Source organism: Melanerpes formicivorus, unplaced genomic scaffold, assembly GCF_026170545.1.
Source record: "Melanerpes formicivorus ecotype bairdi unplaced genomic scaffold, bMelFor1.0.p_v2 SCAF_10, whole genome shotgun sequence".
In the NCBI taxonomy this organism is placed as follows: Eukaryota; Metazoa; Chordata; class Aves; order Piciformes; family Picidae; genus Melanerpes; species Melanerpes formicivorus.
Genome location: NW_027142362.1, coordinates 24,171,270 through 24,194,358, shown reverse-complemented (window position 1 = coordinate 24,194,358; position 23,089 = coordinate 24,171,270). Strand labels below are relative to the sequence as shown.

Here is a 23,089-nt window from a genome sequence, read left to right as displayed (position 1 = left end):
GGGCCACTGACTCTACTTAGTGGCCTGAAGCAGAGGAAGCTGCAGCTGAGGTTGCAGCTCTGTTGAGTTGGCCTTGTGAACATGGATGGAGCCAAAGCCCTTCTGAAGGGGGAGGGACTGCAGGCTGCAGCTTGCAGAAATCCCTTTCCTGCCTCTGTCAAAGTAGCCTTATGGCCAAGAACCAAAGTATTCCCTGCAGCCAGGGCTGGCTTTGCCTGTTGGGTGCTGCCTTTGTACCTGCAGAAGGTGCAAGTTTAGCCATGCCCATGGTGTCTTTTTTTTCCCCCCTAGCTGATCTGAGTGAGAAAAAAATGATTAATGGCTGTGTTGAGTCATCCCTGTTCTCTCCTACTACTTAGCACATGGCATCTTTCCCCTGCTCTGTGAGCAGCCTAAGGTGGTCTCTTAACACAGGCACAGTAATTAATTAACCCCTTATTAGCAGAAATGGGGGAAAAAAGGGGGGAAAAGAGACTCAGCTTCTTGCTGTTGGTCCTGATACTGAATCACAGCAGCACAGAATTCTTGAGGCTGGAGCAGACCTCTCATCAAGTCCAGCTGGTGACCCAGCACCACCACACTGACCAGACCATGGCACTGACTGCCACATCCAACCTCTCCTTGAACACCTCCAGGGATGGTGACTCCACCACCTCCCTGGGCAGCACATCCCAGTGTCTGATTGCCCTTTCCATCAGGAAGTGCTTCCTAACATCCAACCTAAGCCTCCCCTGGCACAGCTTCAGGCCATGCCCTCTTGTCCTATCACAAGTTGCCTGGGAGCAGAGCCTGGCCCCCATCTGACTACAGCCTCCCTTCAGGTAGTTGTAGAGTGGGAGGAGGTCCCCCCTGAGCCTCCTCTTCTCCAGGCTGAACACCCCCAGCTCCCTCAGCCTCTCCTCACCAGACTTTCCCTCCAGTCCCTTCCCCAGTCTCATTGCTCTCCTCTGGACCTGCTCCAGCACCTCAGGATCTCTCTTGCAGTGAGGACCAGAGGTGCACACAGTGCTGGAGGTGAGGCCTCCCCAGTGCCCAGCACAGGGCAGAGTCACATCCCCACTCCTGCATTTAAGGCCTGTAACTGCAGCTGAGAGGCTGAAACTCAAACCTGATCAGGCTTTAGGAACCTGGTTCTGATTTCCTGTAAAGGTTGGGAGTTGAGGAGGTCCCAGCTGTGCTAGGAGGCCCCCTGCATGCCAGTGAGCTGCCCTGGGCCTGGCCTTTCACCTCCACACCATGTCAGGGTTAACAGGTCATTGTGCCCTGGGCTCAGCACTGCTTAGGCCACAGCTTGAGTCCTGTGTCCAGCTCTGGGCTCCTCAGTTTCAGAAGGACATTGAGAGACTTGAAGGTGTCCAGAGAAGGGCAAGGAGGCTGGGGAGGGGTCTGGAGCACAGCCCTGGGAGGAGAGGCTGAGGGAGCTGGGCTTGCTTAGCCTGGAGAAGAGGAGGCTCAGGGGAGACCTCATTGCTCTCTGCAACTGCCTGCAGGCAGGTTGGAGCCAGCTGGGGGTTGGTCTCTTCTCCCAGGCAGGCAAGCAGCACCAGAACAAGAGGACACAGTCTGCAGCTGTGCCAGGGGAGGTTTAGGCTGGAGGTGAGGAAGAAATTCTTCCCAGACAGAGAGATTGGCCCTTGGGCTGTGCTGCCCAGGGAGGTGGTAGAGTCCCCATGCCTGGAGGTGTTTAGGCCCTTGGTGCCATGGTTGAGCTGCTCAGGTGGTGCTGGGTGAGAGGTTGGTCTGGGTGATCTCCAAGGCCTTTTCCAACCTGGTGAATTCTGTGAGTCTGTGTGAGAGGAGAGGGAACAGCTGTGGGAAGGGAGCTGGGGGTGAGGCAGAGCCCCCCCGGGGTGAGGGGCTGTCTGCTGTGCTGCCAGGGCCGGGTTTTGACTCTGTGTTTCCTTGGCGGCCGGCGGGGCTGGCGCAGCGCTCCCGGGCGGCCCTGCAGAGGTACCTGTTCTACTGCAACCGCTACATGAACCACATGCAGAGCCTGCGCTTCGAGCACAAGCTCTACGCTCAGGTGAAGCAGAAGATGGAGGAGATGCAGCAGCACAACATGTCCTGGATCGAGGTGCAGTTCCTGAAGAAAGCGGTGGACGTCCTCTGCCAGTGCCGTGCCACACTCATGTACACTTACGTCTTTGCCTTCTACCTCAAAAAGAATAATCAGTCCATTATCTTTGAGGTAGGAGCAACCCCCCCCCGGGGCTGGCAGGAGCTGAGGGGACAGAGCTGAGCTCTGCAGGAGAGGTTTGCTGCTGGAGGAGCTCTTGCCCCCCGGGCTTTACCCCGGGGCACCGCGGAGGCCGTGCTGGGCTCAGGTGCTGTTGTGTGCTGCAGGGAGAGGTGGAGCCAGCTGCTGCCCCCCGGCACACAAAAGGCTCTGTCCTGAGCTGGCAGAGCAGGCACTAAAGCTTCAGTCTGGCTCTTGGACCTGCCCTGGTGTTGCCTCTTTTTCCAAGGTGTGGCAGTTCAGGCTGGCTGCCTCCTGCTGCTGCCACACAAGTTACACCTGCGGTGCCCCGAGGGCCCAGCCCGGCAGCTGGACACAGGAAGCAGTGTGTTTCATACCCATAATATCCTGCTCCCTACAAATCCATCTGCAAAGTCCTTCTCTTCCTCTTTCTTCTCTCCCTACTCCTGTGAGAGATGCTCCCTGTCTGGTAATGGTGGGGGAGTATCTCAAGGCCTCTTAGGCCTAGCTAGGCCTAATGCCAAGAGGAGAAGGGGGATGGGTGGTCTCAGATCTGGCCAGCTGAGGTGAGCCTAACAGTGGAAGGGGGAAGAAAAAGCCCTGGGGGTTTGGGGTGTACCCTCTGGTAAGGAGAAGGGAAGTGCTGGGAGGCTTTGGGGCATGCTGTAAGGGACTCTGTGCTTTGGGTTTCTTTTGCCACTGTGCTTGTACTCTCTGTACAACACTGGCTGCTTTGCCACTTGAACTCCCCATCACTTCTGCAATCCATTTGTGTGAGTCTCATTTTTTGCCCCTGTTTGGGGGCAAGAGAGGATCTGCCTGGCCTCAAAGCAGGACACAAGGGCACTCCTGCTAAACTGCACTTGAAGGGCCAAGCACAGAGGTCCAGTGTGCTTCACAGGTGACACTGGCCATGGTTCAGCGCAGGCCTTTGCTGGTCTCTGTGCAGAACCAAGCAGGGTGCTCAGCAGAGGGCACAGGGAAGTGCTGAGCAGCAGTGAGCTCTGCTCTGCTGCTGCTGCTGTGTGGAGCAGGAGTCAGCAGAGGCTCTGCCAGCACTGCTGAAAACAGGGGAGGAGCTGGCTCGTACCACACTGTTGCACCGGTGAGGAAGGGATTGCTTTGGGCTTGCCAGGGCCTTGTGGCTCAGGGAAGGTGTGCAGCTTCTCCTCTGAGATTCTCTGCTGATGAGATGAAGAGCTGGCAGCTGCTTCCCCCGGTGCTCAGGGCAGGTTACCAGTGTGACGCAGGGCACCTCAGATCTCTGCTTATGGCAGGGCTGACTGCTGCTGGAAATGACCTCTTGCTCTCCTTCCCCCCCCGAGTAACCCCTCTCTCTCCCTTTGTTTTGTCTCTGCAGAATAACCAAGCAGACTTAGAGAATGCTACAGAGGTGCTTTCTGGGTACCTCGAGCGGGATATATCCCAAGATTCGCTGCAAGACATAAAGCAGAAAGTGCAGGACAAGTACAGGTTGGTTGGTCACTCCTCCTCCTCCCACAGCTCCCCAGCTGCCCCTGCAGCCAGCCCCTGGGTCAGCTAGTGGCACATGTACTCACCAGGCACAGTCTGCTCCAGAATCGTGTCCCTGGGAAGCTGTTTGCTGCTGGCCTCCTGCCATGCCTTGTGATCATCAGCCAGTCCCTGGGAGCAGCAGCAGCAGCAGTGTCCCCTGCCAGCCCCTGAAATCATCACTGGTGAAGCCCTCACACAGATGCTGGCAGCAGCCCTCCAGGGAGATGAGAGCCTGCAAGGAGAGGCTCCCAGCCCTGCTTTGTGTCTGCTCTGCTGAGCAGTAGCTAGAGATTCAGTCCTGCACCTGAGCAATGTTGTGGCCAAAAGCTTTTCATGTGCTGCTGTGGAGGAGGATCTGGCAATGGCCAGCAGCAAGGTGGGACCTGCCTAGCAAGGGCCAAAGAGCAAGGAGGGACTTCCTTGTTCCATGCTGACAGCTTTGGCCTGGGATGAGTTGCCATAGAATCACTGAGTGGTTTTGGTTGGGAAAGCCCTTTCAGGTCACCCAGTGCAGCCATCCCAAACTCTGCCAAGGCTGCTGCTAACCCATGGCCCTCAGCACCACAGCTCTGGCTCTGTGAAACACCTCAAGGGATGGAGATTCAAGCACCTCCCTGGGCAGCCTGGGCCAGTCCCTGAGAACCCTTTCAGGGAAAAATGTTCTTCTTGTGTCCAACCTCAACCTCCCCTGGTGCAACTTGAGGCCATTTCCTCTCAACCTATCACTTGTTACCTGGGAGAAGAGACCATGAGGGAGCAGTCAGCTCTTGCTATTTACCTGTTGGGTCCCTTGGGTGTAGAAAAGCTGCCCTTAAAGAAGAAGGGGAGAGGAACCTGCCCAGATGAGGGGAGGAGAGCCAGAAGCACTGGGGTGCAGGTGGCACAGATGCCAATGCTTCCGACAGTCCCAGGGGGATTGCTTCTGCAGAGTGGAAAAATACAAAGCTGTGGATGTGGATGAGTCACAGGATTATGGCTCCTGGCTCTGAGGCACTTTGCCAGAGCCACTGCATTTGTTACAGCATCCTGGAGTGGCTTGGGTTGGAAAGGACCTTAAAGATCATCTGGTTCCACAGTGGTGGGTTTAAAGAGCTCTTGGAAATTGCCAGGCCCCTGACCTCCTAACTCCTTTGGTTTTGATCTCTCAGCTTGCAAAAATCCTTCCAGGAAACAGGATTAAGCCTCAGGAAAACACAGGCACTGTGTGCAGTGGCTCAGGGCAGTGAGAATCCCAGAATCCCAGCCTGGTGGTGGTTGGAAGGGACCTCTGGAGATCATTCAGTCCAACTTCAGGAGGGGCTTGAGCCCAGAGCAGCTTGCCCAGGATCACAACGGCCAGAAGGGGTTGGAAGCTCTCCAGAGCAGGAGACTCCACAACCTCTCTGGGCAGCCTGCTCCAGGCCTCCAGCAGCCTCACACCAAAGAAGTTTCTCCTCATGCTCAGATGGAACCTCCTGGGTTACAGTTTCTGCCCATTGCCCCTTGCCCCTTGTCTTGTCCCTGGGCACCACTGAGCAGAGAGCCTGGCCCCAGCCTCTTGCCCCGCACCCTTTAGCTCTTGCTGAGCGTTGCTCAGCTCCCCTCTGGGGCTGCTCTTCTCCAGGCTCTCAGCCCCAGGGCTCTCAGCCCCAGGGCTCCTCCCAGTGCTGGTCCAGGCCCCTCAGCAGCTTTGCAGCCTCCATTGCACCCTCTCCAGTTAGTTCCCTGTTTCTCTTGAACTGGGGAGCCCAGAACTGGATCCAGGAGTGATGCTGTGGCCTCCCTAGGGCAGAGCAGAGGGGGAGGAGAGGAGCCACCACTGCTGTTCAGATAAATCTGCTCAGATACTGAATGAGAGCAGTGTGAGGGCTGCAGGTGAAGGCAAAGAATTGCTGTAGCTGCTGGTGTGCAGTGACAGCAAGGAGAGCTTTCTGCTGGGACATGATGGCTCACTACAGCCAGGAGCAGAGGAGGAAATGGATGTGTGTGGCCACTGCCACCTGCAAGAGCCCCTTGGCCCCTGTCCTACACATGTCTGGAAACAGCCTCACAATTCCCAGCAGGAGCCAGCAACTCAGCTCTGGCTTCCAGTCTGTGCTGTCCCAGCTCACTGCTCCAGGCTGGGCACTGCCAAACCTTGTGTCTGCTGCCCAGCTGAGCCTGGAGCCTTGGCAGCTGCTGCTGAGGCTTGTGCCCTGCTGGCCAGGGGTTAATCCAGCAGTGCCTGCTGCTTATCTGTGATTTGCTCTTGGAACCTGAATGCTCTGCTTCTGACTCCTCACTTGGCTTACACCCCGAAGTGGATGTGGCATCTCTTGCTGTGCCCCTGGGCTGGCACTGGTGCTTGGTGCCAGAGGTGCTGGTAGGGCTCTGCCCAGCTCTGCCTCAGGGTCAGTTGCAGCTTTGTTTAAAGGACTGTAGGTGGGAAGGGCCTGCAGGCTGCAGTGCCCCTCTGAGCCCCTGGAGTTGTGATGTGAGGTAGAGCCTGTGCTCAGCCACACCAGGAGCCCTGTCTGGAGCCAGCTTGGCTGCTTCAGTCTCCACTGGGGGTTTGGAGAACCATTACAGTTGGAAAAGAGCTTTAAGGTCACTGAGGCACTGCCAGGGTCACCACTGAGCCATGGCCCTCAGCACCACGTCTCCATGGCATCCCCTCTGGGGATGGGCCCTGGGCAGCCTGTTCAAGAGCTTGGCACCCTGCTCAGGGAAGAAATTGTTCCTTGTGGCCAACCTACACCTCCCCTGGTGCTACTTGAGGCCATTCCCTCTTGTCCTGTGACTTGTTACTTGGGAGAAGAGACCAAGCCCCACCTGGCTCCAGCCTCCTCTCAGGGAGCTGCAGAGAGCACTGAGGTCTCCCCTCAGCCTCCTCCACACTAAACCCCCTCAGCTGCTCCTCCCCAGCCCTGTTCTCCAGACCCTTCCCCAGATTTGTTGTCCTTCTCTGGACCTGCTCCAGCCTCTCAATGTCCTTCTGGGAGTGAAGGCCCCAAACTGATTCCAGAAGTCAAGCTGTGGTCTGAGCAGTGCAGAGTTTGGGAGGCCAATCCCTTCCCTGCTCCTGCTGATCCAGGCCAGGATACTGCTTTGGGGGAGAGTAAAATGGGGGCAGTGCCCTGAGGTTTTTCCCATCCAAGCTCCCAATCAAGGCTCAGAGGGGGCACCAGCCCATGTCTGAGGAGAGCCTCCTCCTCCATCTTCTGCCTGGAAGAAAGCTGGGGAGGGACTTTGGACAGGGGTTTGTTGTGACAGGGTGAGGAGCAGTGGCTTTGACCTGGGAGAGGAGAGACTGAGACTGGAGATGAGGAAGAAATTGTTTCCAGTGAGGGTGGGGAGACTCTGGCACAGGTTGCCCAGGGAGGTGCTGGATGCCCCTTCCCTGGAGGTGTTCAAGGCCAGGCTGGCTGAGGCCTTGAGCAGCCTGGGCTGGTGGGAGGTGTCCCTGCCCATGGCAGGGGGTTGGAGTAGATGATCCTGAAGGTCCCTTCCAACCCAAACCATTCTGTCTCAGGTGTCTCTGCTCTCCCATGCTTTGGCTTTTGCAAACTGCAGCCCCTGAGAGGTTGTGGAGTCTCCTCTGGAGACTTTCCAAACCCACCTGGATGTGTCCCTGTGTGACCTGCCCTGGGTGATGCTGCTCTGGCAGGAGGGTTGGACTGGATGGCCTCTGGAGGTCCCTTCCAGCCTCTGTGAGACTCCACAGCCCTGGGGACCAGAGGGGCACTGCTCCAGGGGAGCCTCTGAATTTGCAGGCTGTGTAGCCAGGAGGGGGTTGGGCTCTTCTCCCAGGCAAGCAGCACCAGAACAAGAGGACACAGTCTCAAGCTGTGCCAGGGGAAGTTTAGACTGGAGGTGAGGAGAAAGTCCTTCCCAGAACGATTAATTGGCCACTGGGCTGTGCTGCCCAGGGAGGTGGTGGAGTCCCCATGCCTGGAGGTGTTCAAGAGGGGACTGGATGTGGCCCTTGGAGCCATGGTTTGGTTGTCAGGAGGTGTTGGGTGACAGCTTGGACTTGATGGTCTCTGAGGTCTTTTCCATTAGGGCCCCGGAGCTGAGTGCCTGGAGCCCACGAAGTCTTAATTAGCGGTGTTAATGGGTTGCAAATCCCCAGTGCCTCCTCGGGGTGGCGGGGGAGGATCTGCTGTGGGTCTCGGCGCCGCGGTGCCTGCTGCAGCTCCTCACCTGCCCGTGCGGTGCTGTCCCCCTTCGCCCGCAGATACTGCGAGAGCCGGCGGAAGGTCTTGTTGCAGCATGTGCACGAAGGCTACGAGAAGGACCTGTGGGAGTACATCGAGGACTGAGCCTGGCACACGAACTCTGAGACCCCTTTCCCAGCCGGATTCAAATCAAACCCGCAGCCGAGGCGCTCCCGCCTGCCGCCCCACCCCCTGCTGGTCTGTAGCACCGGGAGGCTCTTTTGGTGGTTTCTTTTCGTTTTGTTTTTCTTTTGTTAAGAGGAAATTGAAGTAAATTATATCGAAATAAAAAACAAGGAGCGAGCAAGCAACCAACCCAAGCACCCGAGGTAGATAACAGCATCGTGCAGCAGTATTCTAGGCGGCCAGCCAGAGTGGGACAGAGGCGCTGAAAGCAAAACCAAACAACCAAGCCCTCCTCCGACTTTAACCTTGTAACCTGTAGCTTCCTTCTCCTCTTTCTTTTCTATCTTTTTGGGGTTGTTTTGGGTTGGTCTCCCCTCCCCCCCTCCCCCTTTTCCTGTGTGTAGTAACAGATGAAATTGAAACCAAGTTTCTTGACACTGCTTTTGATGTCCGAAGCAGCCCTTTGGATCCCCTTTGGTAAGAGGGGTGGGGAGCAGGGGGGGGAGATGTGGCTCTCTCCTGCTTCTCCACCCCCCCCCCCCCTTCTCCTCTTTCTTTCCTACCTTTTTGGGGTTGTTTTGGGTTGCTCTCCCTTCCCCCCCCCCCCCCCCCCCCCCTTTCCTGTGTGTAGTAACAGATGAAATCGAAACCAAGTTTTTTGACACCGCTTTTTGTGTCTAACCCAACCTTTTGGATCCGCTTTGGTAAGAGGGGTGGGGAGCGGGGGGGGAGATGTGGCTCTCTCCTGCTTCTCCACCCCTCCCCTTCTCCTTCTCTCTGCCCCCCCACTTGCAGGGAGGAATGTGGATCTGCTCCTTGGAAAGATGATTCTTAGGGGGGAGGGAGAAGGAGAAGGGGGGGGGGGGAGGGAGGCACGCAGCAAGGAAAACAAACAACAACAACAACAACCTGTTAAACCCACCGAAAACAGAGAGAAACCCCAGCCCCCTCCCCCTCCCCCCCCCCTTTGTATATGACTTTTAAAGCAAACAAAGAGAGGACACCACAAGTATTTTTCGGAGTTGTATATAGCTCATCTGCATGGACAAAGAGCAAGCGTGGCACGTGTTTGCATAATGTTTAATGACAAGGAGAAAAAAATATTTATTCTTTAAAAACCTTCCAGCTGACGTCGACTTGCTGTGCAGTTTCTTTCTGTTCCGTTTGGCTTGCTTTCCCCTGCCCTTCGGGTGGGGCGGTTTAACCCTTCCGGTTTGCTCTCCCGGTTCCTTCGGGTTTGGTTTGGTTCCCTTTGGGTTTGGTTTATCTTTCTGGATCGGTTTTCGTTTGGTTCTCTCTCTCCATCCACAACCCCCCCCCCCGCTCCGCCCCGGGCCGGGGGGTGGGGAGGGAGCGGGGTGGGGAGCGTGTGCTGCTGCTGCTGTAGTGAGTATATCCTTTGGGCTTTTGGGGGTTGGTTTGGGGTTTTTTTGGGGTTGTTTTGGTTGGTTCTTTTTAGGAGGCTTCTACCGGAGGAGTTGGGGGTTCTCCTCTTCCTGCACTTCTGTTTCTAACACGGCCTCCAGGGTTTGCTGTGTGTTTAGGCATCGCCCTGTCCCCCGGTGCGGAGCTCCCGCCCGGTGCGCAGCTCCCGCCTGGTGAGGAGCTTCTGACAAGCGTGAGGTCCCACCCGGTGTGAGCTCCTGCTTGGTGTGCAGCTCCCACCCGGTGTGAACTCCTGCCTGGTGTGCAGCTTCCGCCCGGTGCGAGCTCCTGCCTGGTGCGGACTTCCCACTCAGTGTGAGCTCCCGCCCGGTGCGGAGCCCCCACCCGGTGTGAACTCCCTCCCGGTGCATAGCTCCCACCCGGTGTGAGCTCCCAGCCGGGGCACAGCTCCCGCCCGGTGCGGAGCTCTTGCCCGGCGCTCGGCTCCCGCCCGGCACACGCTGCCATTCAGGATGCTTTGCCTTTGTTTTGGCCCTGGATCATCGCTGCCTGCCCCAAACCCAACCCTGCTGTTCCCAGCCGCGCACACAGCCGCGGAGGAGGGCTGCGCGCCCGCGGCTCTTCCATCTCCTTGGCTCCGAGGCAGGAAAAGGAGAGGGTTTTTCTGCACCGCTGCTCGAAAGACTCGAGGGCAAGATTTCGGCTGTGGATCTCCTCTCCCTCCTCCTCCCTCCCCCTGCCCTCTCCCCTGCCCAACGGACCGCTCCTCGCTGTTCTAAGTCTCACTTCACATGATCACTCGAGTCGTACCATGGCAAAGACGATGGAACTGTCCTTTGTGTTTCGGGGTTTGTTTTTTGGGGGCTCAATTCCTGGGCATCCTGTCCTGGCAAATATTTAACACTCCATCTTAGTGCAGTAGAAGTTGCGATCAGTTGGGGTCATTTGTTTTGGGGGTGGGGTTTTTTGTGTTTCTTTTCCTTTCCAGTTCCAAAGGGGGACAAGAACTAACGAGCTAGCTGCTGAGTCCATTTTTATGATTTCTGTAACAAGAGCTATGTTAAAGTAAACAATTGGTGGTGGTTTTATTAAATTTACTCCTGTATAGGAACTCCTCCTGTGGTATTTTTCGCCAGGCTGGTTGCCCCTCCGGAGCCCCCTGCCGCCCCCGCCGGCTTCCAAGGGGGGAGACGCCAGCTGCAAAGGGGGTGGCTGGAAAGAGGCAGCTCGCAGGCAGCTCTGCGATACCAAAGGCTGTTTCCGGCTGGCATCTCTCTCGGTCACTTCAGCGCCCTCGCTGATGGAACACCGACAGTTCGCTCCCTTCTCTGTTCCCGTTTTTCCCTTCAGCCCCTGCCCCGATCCTGCTTGCCCCCCGGGACTTCCCTGCTGGCGAGGGGTGGGATGGAGCAGGGCTGCGCGGAGGGGGTCGTTGCTTGCTCTCAAGTCCCTCCCTGCAAGCCACGGCTTCTCGGGCTTCCCCTTGGCTCAGCAGGTGTGAAAGTGCTGTTGACAGCCCCGTGTCACAGGATCACAGAGCGCTAGGCGCTGGAAGGGAGCTCGGGAGATGACATCCAGTCCAGCCCCTTGTACGCCCTGCTGGGGCGCGGTGGGCTGCAAGCACGGAGCCTTGCCTCGCCTTGGCTTTTGACTGCATGCACGGAGGGAGGGGGGCAGGCCCTAACCTAAAGGTCTGTGGTGCCTTCGGTTCCGAGGGCTCTTCTGCAAGCCTGGAGCGAAGCGCTGCGAACGCCCTGAGCTGCGGGAGCCACCGGCCGCTGCCGCTGCTCTCCTCCAGCTCCCGAGCCCTCCCGCGGGACTCCAGCACCGTCCCCACCCACAGCCGCCGCGGCCGGCAGCTCCCTGACCTCCCTGTGCAAAAGCTGATGGAGAACCGTCTCCTCCCAACCCTCCCTCCCTGCTCCGTCCGGGGGCGACGGCAGCTCAGCCCGCGGGAGGCCGGGGCGGCCTGGGGCGCCTGGGATCGCTGCGGCAGCAGCAGCGGCGGCGGGGATCCGAGCCCCCAGCCCCGCCGGTAAGCGTCCGGTTTGTGCCGGTGCGGTCACCCCGCTGCTTCTCGCAGCCCGGCGCGGGGCACGGCCGGCTCCCGGCTGCCGGCTGCCGGCTCCCGGTGCCTTCCCGTCGGGCCCCGCGCCGCGGTGCCTGGCCCGGAAGCGCTCGGACGCCGTCCCCGCGGAAACGGCGCCGCGGCGGCAGCGGAGCCATGGCGGAGCCGCGGGACCCAGCGGTGAGTTCCTCCCCGCCGCCGCCCCCCGCCCGGCCCCGGCAGCGCTGGGGGGTGGCGGTGCTGGGGCGGAGGGGCTGAGGGCAGGCGAGGGGATGCTGCCGGGACGGAGGTCTGTGCGCTCCTGGCTGAGGAGCCGGCGGAAATGCCGACGTGTGGTGGCTCTGCCTCCTCTCCTTCTCTCCCTCTCTTTCCCTCTTTCCCTCTCTTTCTTTTTCTCCTTCCCTTCCTCTTTCTCTCCCTCTCCCTCTCCCTCTCCCTCTCCCTCTCCCTCTCCCTCTCCCTCTCCCTCTCCCTCTCCCTCTCCCTCTCCCTCTTTCCCTCTCCCTCTTTCCCTCTCCCTCTTTCCCTCTCCCTCTTTCCCTCTCCCTCTTTCCCTCTCCCTCTTTCCCTCTCCCTCTTTCCCTCTCCCTCTTTCCCTCTCCCTCTTTCCCTCTCCCTCTTTCCCTCTCCCTCTTTCCCTCTCCCTCTTTCCCTCTCCCTCTTTCCCTCTCCCTCTTTCCCTCTCCCTCTTTCCCTCTCCCTCTTTCCCTCTCCCTCTTTCTCTCCCTCTTTCTCTCCCTCTTTCTCTCCCTCTTTCTCTCTTCCCCTCTTTCCCTCCCTCTTTCTCTTTCTCTCCCTCTCCCTCTCTCCCTCTCCTTCTCCCCCTCCCTCTCCTCTCCCTCTCATGTGTGTCTGTGTATCTGCTGAAAAGGCTGCAAGAGTTGGGGCTGTTCAGCCTGGAGAAGAGAAGGCTCCAGGGAGACCTTACAGCAGCCCGCCAGTACCTGAAGAGTGCCTACAGGAAAGGTGGAGAGGGATTTTTGACAAGGCCTGGAAGAGACAGGATGAGAGGGAATGGATTGAGGTTTGAGGAGGGGAGGTTGAGGCTGGAGATGAGGAAGAAGTTCTTGCCAGTGAGGCTGGGGAGACTCTGGCACAGGCTGCCCAGGGAGGCTGTAGATGTCCCCTGCCTGGAGGTGTTCCAGACCAGGCTGGATGAGGCCTTGAGCAGCCTGGTGGGAGGGGTCCCTGCCCATGGCAGGAGGGTTGGAGCTGGATGATCTTGAAGGTCCCTCCCAACCTAAACCGTTCTGTGAATCCATGAACCTCAAACCTTTCTCAGCCTCCAGCACATGCAGAGTGCCCTGGCTCTGCCTGCCAGGCAGGCTGGGGGCTGTGCAGCCTGGGTTCTGGCTCTCAGTCATAGAATCAGTCATAGAATCATGGAATCAATAAGGGAAAGACCTCAGAGCTCATCAAGTCCAAGCTGTCACCCAGCACATCCTGACAACTAAACCATGGCTCCAAGGGCCACATCCAATCCCCTCTTCAACACCTCCAGGGATGGGGACTCCACCACCTCGCTGGGCAGCACATCCCAAGGGCCAATTCCTCTAGCTGGGAAGAACTTTCTCCTCCCCTCCAGCCTAAACCTCCCCTGGCACAGCTTGAGATTGTGTCCTCTTGTTCTGGGGTTGCTTGCCTGGGAGAAGAGCCCAGCCCCCTCCTGGCTGGTTTGAAACAGCAGCAGGACTTGGGAGGACTGCAGAGCTGTCCTGGGGTAGTGCAAGGAGAAAATGAGAAGGGCCAGAGCCCAACTGGAAATTCATCTGGGTCCAGCTGTTAAATGCTTCTGCAAATAGGTCAGTGACAAAAGGAGGACTGGGAGGAGTCTCTGTCCTTTGCTGGATGCAGGGGGGAGCATAGTGGTCAAGGGTGAGGAAAAGGCTGAGGGACTCAGTGTTTGGTTTAGACTCGAGGTGAGGGGACGAGTCGTTTGTCATTGGGCTGTGCTGCCCAGGGAGGTGGTGGAGTCCCCATCCCTGGAGGTGTTCAAGAGGGGATTGGATGTGGCCCTTGGTGCCATGGTCTAGTCATGGGGTCTGTGGTGCCAGGTTGGACTCGATGATCCTCGAGCTCTCTTCCAACCTTAGTGATACTGTGACACTGTGATACTGTTTTCTACAGGGCAATGGTCACTGTTTGGAGGCCTAATAAAAACCTCTGCCTAGCTGTGGCCGGGGGAGAGCAGCCCTTGGCAGGGCAGAGCTTGCCTAGCAGCCCAGGTGCTGCTTTCATGCTCTCCTCTGGGGGTTGCCACTTGTCCTGGCTGGTTGTTTTCTAGACTAGAATCAGAGAATCATTGAAGTTGGAAAAGGCCTCCAAGACCATGGAGTCTCCAACCAGGTCACCACTGAACCATGTCCCTCAGCACCACATCTCCAGGGCTTTTCAATCCCTCCAGGGATGGAGACTCCACCACTGCCCTGGGCAAGCTTGTTCCAGGCCTTGACAACCCTTTCAGGGAATAAATTGTTCCTCATGGCCAACCTGAACTCCCTTGGGGCAACTGGAGGCTGTTTTCTCTTGTCCTGTGACTTGTTGCTTGGGAGAAGAGACCAATCCCCACCGTGCTCCAACCTCCTTTCAGGGAGTTGTAGTTAGCCAGAAGGTCTCCCTTCAGCCTCCTTTCTCCAGGCTAAGCCACCCCACTTCCCTCCCCTGCTCCTCACAAGATCTCTGCTTTCAACCAGCTCTGTTGCCCTTCACTGGACCTCCTCCAGCCCCCCAGTGTCCTTCTTGGAGTGAGGGGCCCAAAACTGAGCCTAGCACTCAAGGCATGGCCTCATCAGTGCTGAGTCCAGGGGGACAATCCCTGCCCTGCTGCTGCTGCCCACACCGTTGCTGATCCAGGCCAGGCTGCTGGTGGCCTTCTTGCCCACTTGGGCACACTGCTGGCTCATCTTCAGCTGCTATCAATCAACCCCCTCAGGTCCTTTTCCACCAGGGCTTTTCCATCCACTCTGCCCCAAGCCTGGAGCCTTCATGGGGTTGCTGTGACCCAAGTGCAGCAGCCAGCTCTTGGCCTTGCTGAACCTCATCCCATTGGCCTTGGCACAGCAATCCAGCCTGGCCAGGCCCCTCTGTAGGTCCTTCCCACCCTAGGGCAGATGCACACTGCCACCCAGCTTGGTGTCACTGATGGTCTGGCTGAGGCTGCCTTCATCCCCACCCCCAGAGCCCTGATGGAGATCCTGCAGAGAGCTGTCCCCTGGAGAACACTGCTCCTCACCAGTCACCCACCAGCTCTTGCCTGAGGGACTTACTGCTCCTCTTTGCTGTCTTTTCAGATCTCCCCAGCAGGCACAGAGGCTCCAAGGCCCCGTCCTAGGAAAGGTATGCTCCAAGAGATGGTTTCCTGGCGGGGGCAGGCTGGCTGCAGGGTTGGCTTTCTGCTGTGGTGCAGCTGTTCAGCGGGACACAAACACCCACGGGCAAGGAGGAGACTGCGGGCTGGAAGCTGCTGAGCACAAGGCCTTGTGCCTTGGGTCTGTATGATGATCTCTGGGCTGTTGCAGCCTGCATCCTTTGTGCTTAGAACCTGTTGCTTTTCTCGTGTACACACTGCCTGAGCTGCTGCTGGCTTGGGTGCTCCTTTAGCTGCCTCAATGTTAAGAGGAGTTTGTTGGCTGGAGTTCTTCAGAGCAGGGTCTGGATGTAGGAATGCTCTTGGGGAGCAAAGACTGTGTGTGTTTCCTTGCTTGGCAGAGGAAGGAGGCTCAGTGTTTGGCTCCCAAGAGCATCAGCCTCACATATCCAAAGGTCTGAAGTAAAAGGAGGCTGCAGGTGAGCTCAGGCTGGTCAGCCTGCAGCTCGTTTACCTGGGGCTGGTTTGGGTTTGCTTGCTTTGTCTTCACATTGACAGTGGAGTTAATTACACAGATCACAGGGTGGTAGGGCTTAGAAAGGGACCTCTGGAGACCTTCCAGTCCAAGCCCCTGCCAGAGCAGGAGCAGAGAATCCAGCACAGGTCACACAGAACACATCCAGGTGGGGCTGGAAAGGCTCCAGAGCAGGAGACTCCACAACCTCTCTGGGCAGCCTGCTCCAGGGCTCTGGGACCTCACAGTGCAGAAGTTCCTCCTCCTGCTCTGGGCTCCCCAGTTCGAGATGGACAGGGAACTGCAGCAGAGTTTCCAGTGGAGGCTGCAGAACTGCTGAGGGGCCTGCCTGGAGCAGCTCTGTGAGGAGCAAAGGCTGAGAGCCCTGGGGCTGAGAGCCTGCAGCAGAGCAGCCCCAGAGGGGAGCTGAGCAATGCTCAGCAAGAGCTAAAGGGTGGGGGGCAAGAGGCTGGGGCCAGGCTCAGTGATGGGCTGGATGTTGTCCAACATGCAGGCATAGAATCAGAGAATTGCCTTGGCTGGGAAAGGCCTCCAAAGCCAGCAAGTCCCAGCAGCAGCCTGAGCCCAGCATGGCCATCAGCTAGTTAAATAAAGACTCCAAAGCTGCAGGCTGCACAGAGAAGGTTAATCCTGACATCCTCTACAGAATGCCAGCAGGGTGGGGGTGGGAAGCTCCTCTGGAGCTCATCCAGCCCAACCCCCAGCTAAAGCAGGGCACCCACAGCAGCCTGCCCAGCATCACAATGCTCAGGTGGGCTTGGAAGCTCTCCAGGGAAGGAGACTCCACAACCTCTCTGGGCAGCCTGCTCTGGGGCTCCAGCACCCTCAGAGAAGTTTCTCCTCCTGTTCAGGTGGAATCTGCTGTGCTGCATTTTGTGCCTGCTGCCCCTTGCCACCCCTCAGGGCGATGGTTGGTCTCCATCCTGTTCTCTAAAGGTTACGATGCTGATCTCTCCTCATCCTCAGAAAGCTGGGGAGGGGCTTTGGACAAGGGCTGGGGGTGACAGGATGAGGCACAATGATGTTGAAATGGGAGAGGGGAGGTTGAGACTGGAGATGAGGAAGAAAATATTTGCAGTGAGGCTGGGGAGAGCCTGGCACAGGTTGCCCAGGGAGGCTGTGGCTGCCTTCTGCCTGGAGGTGTTGAAGGCCAGGCTGGATGAGGCCTGGAGCAGCCTGGGCTGGTGGGAGGGGACCCTGCCCATGGCAGGGGCTTGGAACTGGATGGTCTTGAAGGTCCCTTCCAACCCAACCCATTGCATGGATCTATGAATTCTGGATTCTCCTTCTTCACAGTCTCAGGGGTTTTTAGCCCAAGTTCTTCCCAGTGAGTGAAGTGAAATCCCCTTTCTGTGCCTTCTTCAGCATAGAACCACAGAACTGTCAGGGTTGGAAGGGAGCTCAAGGCTCAGCCAGCTCCAACCCCCTGCCATGGGCAGGGACACCTCACACCACAGCAGCTTGCTCACAGCCACCTCCAGCCTGGCTGCAAACACCTCCAGGCAGGAGGCTTCCACCACCTCCCTGGGCAGCCTGGGCCAGGCTCTCACCACCCTCCTGGCCAACAACTTCTTCCTCACAGCCAATCTCAATCTCCCCACTTCTAGTGCTGCTCCATCCCCCCCAGTCCTATCCCTCCCTGACACCCTCCAAAGTCCCTCCCCAGCTTTCTTGCAGCCCCCTGCAGATCCTGGAAGGCCTCAATTAGGTCTCCTTGGAGCCTTCTCCTCTCCAGCCTGCACAACCCCAACTCCCTCTGTCTGTGCTCACAGCAGAGCAGCTCCAGCCCTCTGCTCCTCCTCCTGGCCCTGCTCTGGACACCTTCCAGCATTTTGCATCAGAAGCCCTGAAGCCAAGCTGGATGGATGCTGCCACCAGCACTTGCTCAGGTTTTAAGGCTGCAAGTCCCAGGCTGGCAGAGAATGCGTTTGCCTCCATCCCCAGCCAGTGCTGCTGAGACCTCCTTCATTTGGCTTTGGGGTTCCTCCAGCTGGAGGCCAAAGGGGAGGAAGCAGTCCGTGGGCTGCAGTCCTTTGTGGCTCTGGATCTCTCTTCCTACACAAGCCTTAGCTCAGAATTAGCTGTGCAGATGGCAAAGAGCTCTCTGGGCAGTGACTTTTGTAGCTCTGTGTTCTGTCTCTCTGGGGAAGCTGAGGCACCTCCAGTGCCTGGCAGCCCTGGGCCCGTGCTGAGGCGCGGAGCCTCGGCAGCCTTTCTGCTCTGCCAGCTCCTGTTTGACTCTGCTGCCTTTCATCCAGGGGCAAAAGCTGCTTTGAGCTGCCTGATGGTTAATCTCTTAGGAAATGAGGGCAGCAGCAAGCTTTGCAACAGGCAGTGATGTAACAGTGCCCTTAGTGCCTGGCTGTGGTGGAGAGGGGGGCAGGGAGCCAAGGTGGTGACACTCTGCTCTGGGGGTGTTTGGCAGGAGAGGGCAGCAGCAGTTTGCCCATGGCTGTTGTGGGGCTTTGTTTACATAGGGTTGCTGTAAGTCATTCATGGAGTGCCTCTTGTGCAGAGAAGGGGCTGGGGCTGCTGGATGCCAGCAGTGTGCCCAGGGGGTCAAGAAGGCCAGGAGCAGCCTGGTGTGGTCAGCAGGAATAAAGAAGTGATTGTGCCCTGTGCTCAGCACTGGGGGGGGCACACCTCGAGTCCTGGGTTCAGTTTTGGGCCCCTCACCACAAGAAGAACACTGAGGGGCTGGAGCAGGGCAGCAGAGGTGGTGAAGGGTCTGGGGAGCAGGGCTGGTGAGGAGCAGCTGAGGGAACTGGGGTTGGAGGTTCAGAGGACGCTTCAAATGCTCTCTGCAGCTCCCTGAGAGGAGGCTGCAGTGAGCTGGGGGTTGGGTTCTGCTCCCTGGGCTCAGGTGAGAGAAGGAGAGGCAGTGGCCTGGAATTGTGCCAGGGGAGGCTTAGGTTGAGAGGAGGAAAGATTTCTTTGCTGCAAGAGGGGTCAGGGATTGGCAGAAGCTGCCCAGGGAGGTAGGTGGTGGAGTCAGCACTGCTGCAGGTGTGGTGCTTCAGGATCTAGTTCAGTGGTCCTGGTAGTTGGGTTGCCCAGAGCCATGTGGCTGTGGCACTCAGGGCCAAGGTTTGGTGGTCATGGGGGTGTTGGGCTGATGGTTGGACTGGGTGATCTTGGAGGTCTGTTCCACTCCAAACAAATCAATGATTCTGTGACCCTGCTTTCACTTGGCAGGGAATTACAGTGAGCTTTGAGGGGCCAGGCAGATCCCCATCAGCTCTGCTGGAGGCCTGCTGCTCAGCTTCCTTCCAGGTGCCATTTGCAGACTCCCCCTGGGAACTCTGTGGTGCAGTGATTTGCCTCTTCTCTATTGGAGTTGTATTTTCAAGTAGTAAAGAACTTGTTCCTCACATCCAATCTCAATCTGCCCCTCTCTACTTTGGAGCCATTGCCCCTGGTCCTGTCCCTGCAGGTCTGTGTAAGCAAGGGAGCTCAGCTCCTTGGAGCAGTGAAACATCAGCCTGCAGAGCTGAGCTCTTAACCTGCCTGCTGCACTTGCAATTAATCAGATACCCTCCTGAATGCCTTCCTGCTTTGGAATGCACATAGGCTGCCTCCTGTCTCCCCTCTTTCCTTCTCCACACAGGCCAGTGAGGTCCTTCTCTACTGTCTGATAGAATAGACTAGACTAGAGTAGAATCAACCAGGTTGGAAAAGACCTTGGAGATCATCCAGTCCAACCTGTCTCCCAGCACCATCTGATCAACTCAACCATGGCACCAAGGGCCTCAGCCAGGCTCTTCCTAAACACCTCCAGGGATGGGGACTCCACCACCTCCCTGGGCAGCACAGCCCAAGGGCCAATCTGTCTGTCTGGGAAGAACTTCTTCCTCACCTTGAGCCTAAAACCTCCCCTGGCACAGCTTGAGACTCTGTCCTCTTGTTCTGGGGCTGCTTGCCTGGGAGAAGAGCCCAACCCCCAGCTGGCTCCAACCTCCCTGCAGGGAGTTGCAGAGAGCAAGAAGGTCTCCCCTGAGCCTCCTCTTCTGCAGGCTAAGCAACCCCAGCTCCCTCAGCCTCTCCTCCCAGGGCTGTGCTCCAGACCCCTCCCCAGCCTCCTTGCCCTTCTCTGGACACCTTCAAGTCTCTCAATGTCCTTCTGAAACTGAGGAGCCCAGAGCTGGACACAGGACTCGAGGTGTGGCCTAAGCAGTGCTGAGCCCAGGGCAGGATGAGCTCCCTGCTCCTGCTGGCCACACTCTGCCTGCTGCAGGCCAGGATGCCCTTGGCCTTCTTGGCCCCCTGGGCACACTGCAGGCTCATGTTAAGCCTACCATCAACCAGCACCCCCAGGTCCCTCTCTGCCTGGCTGCTCTCAGCCACTCTGACCCCAGCCTGTAGCACTGCCTGGGGTTGCTGTGGCCAAAGTGCAGCCCCTGGCACTTGGATGTGTTCAATCTCCTGCCCTTGGCCTCTGCCCATCTGTGCAGCCTGTCCAGGTCCCTCTGCAGAGCCTCTCTGCCCTCCAGCAGATAAACTCCTGCCCCCAGCTTGCTGCCAGCTGCACATTTCCTGCTGATGAACTCCATCCCCTCCTCCAGAAGGGCATCAATAAAGATACTGAACAGGCTGGGGCCCAGCACTGATCCCTGGGGCACACCACTGGTGCCTGGCTGCCAGCTGGCTGTGGCACCATTCACCACCACTCTCTGGGCTCAGCCTCCAGCCAGTTCCTAACCCAGCTCAGTGGAGCTGATAGTGCTGTGGGGATGTGCTTTTACCAGCTTGTGTTGCTGGGCTTTATGGAACAGGAATTTACTTCTCTTTATCACAGGGGGGGTGAAAAAAATAAGGTGTTTAGAAAGGAAGCTGTGGGCTCCTGTGAGTCTAATACCAGGCCAGGGGTTAATGGAGCAATTTGAAACCCATTTGGCTTCCCACACAAATATTAGGCCTCAGGTTTGCTGAGGCAGAGGGAAGGGTTTTTAATAGCAGGGCAGATTCCTCCATAGCTAGAGAGAAAGACAGGTTGAAGGCACAGAAAGGGAAGAACTCACTGGGAAGAACTTGGGCTAGAAACCCCTGAGACTGTGAAGAAGGAGAATCCAGAATTCATAGATCCATGGGATGGGATGGGTTGGGTTGGGTTGGAAGGGACCTTCAAGATCATCCAGCTCCATCCCCCTGCTATGGGCAGGGACCCCTCCCACCAGCCCAGGCTGCTCCAGGTCTCATCCAGCCTCATCCAGGCAGGAGGCAGCCACAGCCTCCCTGGGCAACCTGTGCCAGAGTCTCACCACTCTCACTTCAAAGAATTCCTTCCTCACCTTTAGTCTCAATCTGTCCTCTTCCAGTTTCAATCCACTGTCCCTTCTCCTGTCACTCCCAGCCCTTTTCCATTGTCCCTCCCCAGCCCTTCTTGTAGCCCCTTCAGGCCCTGGAAGGCTGCTCCTGGCAAACACCTCCAGCCTGCTGTTTGATTCAAACACTGCAAATGTACACTGGGCCCAAATGTCCCAGGTGAGACTTGCACAATGAGGCAGAGCAAGCTGGGGGGGACTGAGGATGAGGAGAGATCAGCATCGTAACCTTTAGAGAACAGGATGGAGACCAACCATCGCCCTGAGGGGTGGCAAGGGGCAGCAGGCACAAAATGCAGCACAGCAGGTTCCACCTGAACAGGAGGAGAAACTTCTCTGAGGGTGCTGGAGCCCCAGAGCAGGCTGCCCAGAGAGGTTGTGGAGTCTCCTTCCCTGGAGAGCTTCCAAGCCCACCTGAGCATTGTGATGCTGGGCAGGCTGCTGTGGGTGCCCTGCTTTAGCTGGGGGTTGGGCTGGATGAGCTCCAGAGGAGCTTCCCACCCCCACCCTGCTGGCATTCTGTAGAGGTAGAGGATGTCAGAATTAACCTTCAACACCACCAAGGAGGAGGCATCCACAGCCTCCTGTGCCAACCTGGTCAGGGTCTCACCACCCTCACTGGCAAGGCAGAAGTGCAACTCACCTGCAAAGCAGACAAAAACCCTATGGAGATTCCCAAGCCTGGAGTCATCCAGAGAAGGTTTGGCTCTGCTGAAGGCCAAATGTGGCTGTTGCATAACAAATGACTTCTGGCTTGAGCACTAGAAGGTAAGTGGCTTCTGTGGATGTGCCCTCTGCAAAGAGCTCTTGCTCTCTCTCTCTGGGCAGCTGCTGCTCACACAGCTGGACCAGTGAGGATCCCTCTGCTCCTGCAGGTATTTTAAGGGGTCCGGTGAGTATTTTAACAGCTTGAGCACTCTGAAGGGCAGGAAGCCACTGTGGGTGCAGAGAAGGGCAATGAAGCTGGGGAAGGGTCTGGAGAGCAGGGCTGGGGAGGAGCAGCTGAGGGAGCTGGGGGGGGTTGGTGTGGGGAAGAGGAGGCTGAGGGAGACCTCAGTGCTCTCCACAGCTCCCTGAGAGGAGGTTGGGACTAGCTGGGGGCTGGGCTCTGCTCCCTTCATAACAAGGGACAGGACAAGAGGAAATGGCCTCAAGGTGTCCCAGGGTAGGTTTAGTTTGGAAATCAGAATCAACTTCACTGAAAGGGTTCTTAAAGCCTGGCACAGGCTGCCTGGGGAGGAGGTGGAATCCCCATCCCTGGGGGGGTTCAGAACAGTGTAGATGAGGTTCTGAGAGCCAGGGTTTAGCAGAGTTAGAGAATGGTTGGGCTGCATGATGTCAGAGGGCTTTGCTGAGCAGAAGGATGCAGTGGTTGTGAGGCAGTAACTGTGAGGCAGTGGTTGTGAGGCAGTGGCTGTGAGGCAGTGACTGTGAGGCAGTGGTTGTGAGGCAGTGACTGTGAGGCAGTGGTTGTGAGGCAGTGACTGTGAGGCAGTGGTTGTGAGGCAGTGGCTGTGAGGCAGTGGTTGTGAGGCAGTGACTGTGAGGCAGTGACTGTGAGGCAGTGGTTGTGAGGCAGTGACTGTGAGCTAGTGGGGGTGATGCAGTGGCTGTGAGGCAGTGGCTGTGAGGCAGTGGCTGTGAGGCAGTGACTGTGAGGTAGTGGGGGTGATGCAGTGGCTGTGAGGCAGTGGTTGTGAGGCAGTAACTGTGAGGCAGTGACTGTGAGGCAGTGGTTGTGAGGCAGTGGCTGTGAGGCAGTGGTTGTGATGCAGTGGCTGTGAGGCAGTGGCTGTGAGGCAGTGGTTGTGAGGCAGTGGCTGTGAGGCAGTGGTTGTGAGGCAGTGACTGTGAGGCAGTGGTTGTGAGGCAGTGGCTGTGAGGCAGTGGTTGTGAGGCAGTGGCTGTGAGGCAGTGGTTGTGAGGCGGTGGCTGTGAGGCAGTGGTTGTGAGGCAGTGGCTGTGAGGCAGTGGTTGTGAGGCGGTGGCTGTGAGGCAGTGGTTGTGAGGCGGTGGCTGTGAGGCAGTGGTTGTGAGGCAGTGACTGTGAGGCAGTGGTTGTGAGGCAGTGGCTGTGAGGCAGTGGTTGTGAGGCGGTGGCTGTGAGGCAGTGGTTGTGAGGCAGTGGCTGTGAGGCAGTGGTTGTGAGGCAGTGACTGTGAGGTAGTGGCTGTGAGGCAGTGGTTGTGAGGCAGTGGCTGTGAGGCAGTGGCTGTGAGGCAGTGGCTGTGAGGCAGTGGTTGTGAGGCAGTGGCTGTGAGGCAGTGGCTGTGAGGCAGTGGTTGTGAGGCAGTGGTTGTGAGGTAGTGGTTGTGAGGCAGTGACTGTGAGGCAGTGGTTGTGAGGCAGTGACTGTGAGGTAGTGGTATTGAGGCAGTGATTGTGAGACAGTGGCTGTGAGGCTGTGAGTGTGAGGCAGTAATTCCGATGCAGTGGTTCCGATGCTGTGGTTCCGATGC

At 57.7% G+C, this 23,089-nt stretch overlaps 2 protein-coding genes across 3 annotated transcripts in view; both read left to right on the top strand.

Moving 5' to 3' along the window:
• The window catches only part of ARIH1 (ariadne RBR E3 ubiquitin protein ligase 1), an 87,999-nt gene extending 77,489 nt beyond the window's left edge, over window positions 1-10,510 (top strand). The window contains exons 12-14 of the mRNA XM_068144300.1: window positions 1,928-2,188; window positions 3,558-3,670; window positions 7,908-10,510. Coding sequence (XP_068000401.1) covers window positions 1,928-2,188; window positions 3,558-3,670; window positions 7,908-7,992 — 459 coding nt within the window. The 3' untranslated portion in view covers window positions 7,993-10,510. The remainder of the gene's footprint in view (window positions 1-1,927; window positions 2,189-3,557; window positions 3,671-7,907) is intronic.
• A 1,030-nt stretch (window positions 10,511-11,540) lies between these two features.
• The window catches only part of BBS4 (Bardet-Biedl syndrome 4), a 71,044-nt gene continuing 59,495 nt past the window's right edge, over window positions 11,541-23,089 (top strand). The window contains exons 1-2 of one of the 2 annotated variants that reach the window (XM_068144298.1): window positions 11,541-11,647; window positions 14,758-14,803. In XM_068144298.1, coding sequence (XP_068000399.1) covers window positions 11,624-11,647; window positions 14,758-14,803 — 70 coding nt within the window. In that variant the 5' untranslated portion in view covers window positions 11,541-11,623. The remainder of the gene's footprint in view (window positions 11,648-14,757; window positions 14,804-23,089) is intronic. The other variant, XM_068144297.1, reaches the window with a different exon arrangement.